This window comes from Verticillium alfalfae, genomic scaffold (genome assembly GCF_000150825.1).
Source record: "Verticillium alfalfae VaMs.102 supercont1.11 genomic scaffold, whole genome shotgun sequence".
Lineage (NCBI taxonomy): Eukaryota > Fungi > Ascomycota > Sordariomycetes > Glomerellales > Plectosphaerellaceae > Verticillium > Verticillium alfalfae.
Window position 1 is genome coordinate 530,397 of NW_003315028.1, and position 3,820 is coordinate 534,216.

The 3,820-nt window shown below is 49.6% G+C and overlaps 1 protein-coding gene across 1 annotated transcript in view; it reads left to right on the forward strand.

The window, feature by feature from the left end:
• Nucleotides 1-3,019: 3,019 nt before the first annotated feature.
• The window catches only part of VDBG_07984 (conserved hypothetical protein), a gene marked incomplete at both ends in the record, with an annotated part of 1,896 nt that continues 1,095 nt past the window's right edge, over nt 3,020-3,820 (forward strand). Inside the window, one exon of the mRNA XM_003001679.1 lies at nt 3,020-3,513. Within this exon, the coding sequence (XP_003001725.1) occupies nt 3,020-3,513 (494 nt within the window). The remainder of the gene's footprint in view (nt 3,514-3,820) is intronic.

Genomic DNA, 3,820 nt, shown 5'->3' on the forward strand with positions numbered 1-3,820 from the left:
CGAGTATATCCCAGGTTTGACCTTTGAGTGCGAAATGTCGTGGCGATCAGAACGACATCAACCATCCTCGCTAACATTAGCCGCTTCGCAGCTCTTCGCGAGTAGCTGCGTGCTGCGAGGACAGCATTCGCTCCTCAACGAACTGCTTTCGGAAGAAAATCGCGGGGGGTGCCATGTTTGAATCGGTTGATTATGATGCATGGGCAAACACACTTGAGGGCGCCACAGAGGGTCCATCAAGGGGCAGAAGTCCTGAATCATGAATTGCATGAGAGGGCGTGGCTGTAGCGGCTCTGCTACTCGAGCAAGCCTACTGTCTTGGAAATGAAATAGAACGATGTGTATGTGCGTGCTAAAAGAAATCCTATATCGAAGCATGTCCGGGTTCGGAAAGCCTTGTAATACGTTGACCACCCTCCTATCCTACATTGTTCGCGTAAACACCAAGAACGGCGGAAGGAAATCTCTGTTGAGTCATGCTCAAATCGACATTTAGAAAGAAAAAAAGGTTAACATTTCAAATATACTTGTTAAAGTTGGTTTGATCCATGGGCCATCATATTATGTGTTCCCGATCATGTCATCTCGCAACCATGAAGGAGGATGGATGTGTTATTGGTTGTAATGCATTTCTGCGGCGTCTCTCAAAGGCAAGCAGCGCTGTCTGCAGAGGTTCTTAGCTAGTCGCGGTCATGAATTCTGACAGAATTGGAGGACATCGGGAGGACTGGCGGGTTCGGAGCATGCTTGAGCAAGAGAAAGCATGTATTGCTGTCGGGTCAACTCGAGAAATTCTTGGGAGATGTCATAGGCGAACTTTCCGTAAATAACAGCCGCGAGACCAAAAGCGAAACTGATGACAGCCAAGAAGGCCACAATTAATGCGATCCAGAAGCTGGCAGATTCCATCAGGTTGCCCAAGTTGGCCTGGGGGATAGATGGTCTGTAGCCTGAACGAGGGCTATCGAGAACCTTTTGCAATTAATGCAGCTTGTCACCCCAATATAGGTCGTACTGCAAGTCTCATTCTATGAGCCTGTGATTCGTGGTTTGTTCACGTGAGTTTCGCTAAATCACCTTCAGTATCCCTTGAGTACCGCCTTTGACTCTAAGAATCGACTCATAGTGCTTCTCTCTCCAAGTAGGGGTTCACGTGATGACAAGTCCCCAAAACTTGAAGCTGAATCTTCGTTCTGCGATAAACTATGGCCTGCAATCAGCCAAAATGAAATACTTTTGTTCAATAGTTTCCGTCTGCCAGTCTTTGAAAAAGAGCTGGGTGGACAGATCACGGCTACCCATCGGACTTGAGAAGGTCCACGACCACCGCCGTACCCGGCCGACATCGTGGGATTCGTGCGTAACCTCCTCGACGAGCCAAGAGATATGGCTGTAGCAGGCTTATTCGAACGACTGGGTGTGGCGTCCTCGGCAGATGCAAATCATACTATGTCTAAGATACTTCGGGTTCCTCGCCTCATCCTTCATAATGATGTAAGTCAGCGTTAGTGAGACCAACGATCTCGCTCAATTACCCGAACATGTCCACAACTTGAAATGAAAATCGGATCCATCGCTCTTGAAGCAAATTGAACCCTACTTTGAGAAGAGGAAACATAAACTCAGACCCGGTACCAGTCACGATCCACTCGACGTGGGCCTCACGGCAATGAATCTTGAAAGGAATTATGGGGTCAAGATTTTATGGACCAACTATCTTTCTCAGCATCTTGACTGCAATGACGAGGACGACAATCGTATTTTGTACGTATTCGAGCACAAATTGTGGCTCCATACAAATCTTCAGCAGCAGGTTCGCCATCTACCGCAACGTGGAGTCCTACTTGTATGTCTTGACACACTCAATCTTCTTTTTCCGAAAGACGATAAGCGGACTCGGTCTTTATTGAGGCGAGGGAAAAGATATTTCTGCGATCTTGGTAATTGCAACGACAGATTTTAGAAAGACATGATACCCAGAAAGTCCCTATGACTCTACGTAGGTGGCAATCCTGCAGCGCGAGGCCTCCAGTCGCGTCAGGCTGCCCTCAAGTGGAAGTTTAAGCGACTGACGTGTTTCACAGACGACCGCCAATCGCTGTGCAAGGCTTCTCTCATCGGTCTTGTAGGTGCATAGGTTTCTGCAGCCACCATTCAATATCAGTCCGTCGGTCAGCAGTTGAAGCCTGATGACGCTCCTACGACAACTGTGAAGAGATGTTCAGCTTATGAATTATGATTCTACAAGTCCCATATATATTGTTCATTCTTCGTTTTATATTCCAGCCTGCTGTACTGTCCAACATACGACGAATACACTCAACTTTCATATATAACTTCCATCCAGCACGTGAGGTCAGAAATGTACCGAAACCATCTTCGGGCCAGTGATAATCAATTCCGGGATTAATGAGTAATCTCCGAACACAAAATCCAATCCCTGTTCCCACGAACCGTTTTGGCCACTCGCTAAAGTAGCCTACATCTACGTAAAAAAAGGGAAAATAATAATAATAATGAAAGGATCATGCACGAAATTGTCTCATTTCTGCGGGCTGCGATCCATGATCTATGTTGCGCTGTGGTCGGTGAGCGATCACTAGGCTGGTTGGGAAGCTGTCACGAAGGAATGCTTTAGAACACTAACAAAGAGAGAAACAGAGGCTTTTGCCCTGTTCCTGTGTACCTGCGAACTTGAGGCGGCTGAAAGCGCCACCAATTGCACACTTGGAGGCGCCAAGCTCTTTTTGGCTCAGTGCGGCTGAGTTTCAGGGGTCAGACTGACGATGCTTCACGTGGTTGCTAGCCAAAATCCACAATCCGATCCATATGTCCTACAAGACGGTCGCTTTTTCTTGCCCAATTTTCGAAATCACCTATCGGAAGATATCTGGAGTGGTCGAATAGATAGGTACGTCGGACAGGTAAGTTGCCCAGGTAGGCAGGCGTCTTAGAGAGTAGCCCAACGAGGACAGCGCTCGAGATTCAACAGGGCGTTGCCAAATATTCCTGCTCCACCATGGGCAACACGAATTCGTCCGCATCGGACATCATCACCTACATCGGTGTCCCGCTCGCCGTGCTGGGTGTACTGCCGATTCTTTACAATACACTGGCCACTCTGGCTGCTCTCTCTCGCATCCGCCGCATGCTCCGCCACTCCCGCCTGACCGCCCTCACCCGCTCCGATGTCGTCAATCGTGTGATCGAAGTCGACCTCCCTCGCTATGCCGTAACCCCATGGCACCGCTCCATGCATCGATCTGCGTACTGGTCTTTGGCGTCTCATCCTAGCACCATCCCTGGCGGCTCGTGGTCCGTCTTCAACTGGAACACCAACACCATTGGCATTCGCACGCAGCGGGTGGAGTATGCCGACCAGTTTACGTCAGCCCCAAAGTCGAGGTGGCTTTTGAGGGAACTCATTTGCTATCTTCTGAACTTGGGGGCTGTACCTAATGCTCACGGTTGGAGGCTGCTGAGGAATACTGGAATTCTGGACGCCCGTCGGAGGTGCGCTCATGCGGAGTCCTGATGGAACCCACAAAGGGCTGGACGTGGCCCCCTTGACAATTCTGAGGGCATCTAAGTCTGGCCGTCAGCTGTCATCGGATTGGACGACAAGAAGACACACGGTCGTGCCGCCATACTGGGTCGCTTTGCCAGCACCATCTGCGAGGCTCAGACAGTGGCACTGATCGAAAGCTCAACCGACGCGAAGATATCAGATATCAAACACGGCCGAGGGGGAAATGTTCTCGCCTACTCTGTCCGAGAGGCTTCTTCAAACATAATTGCAAGATTCTTCTCAGGGCCCTAG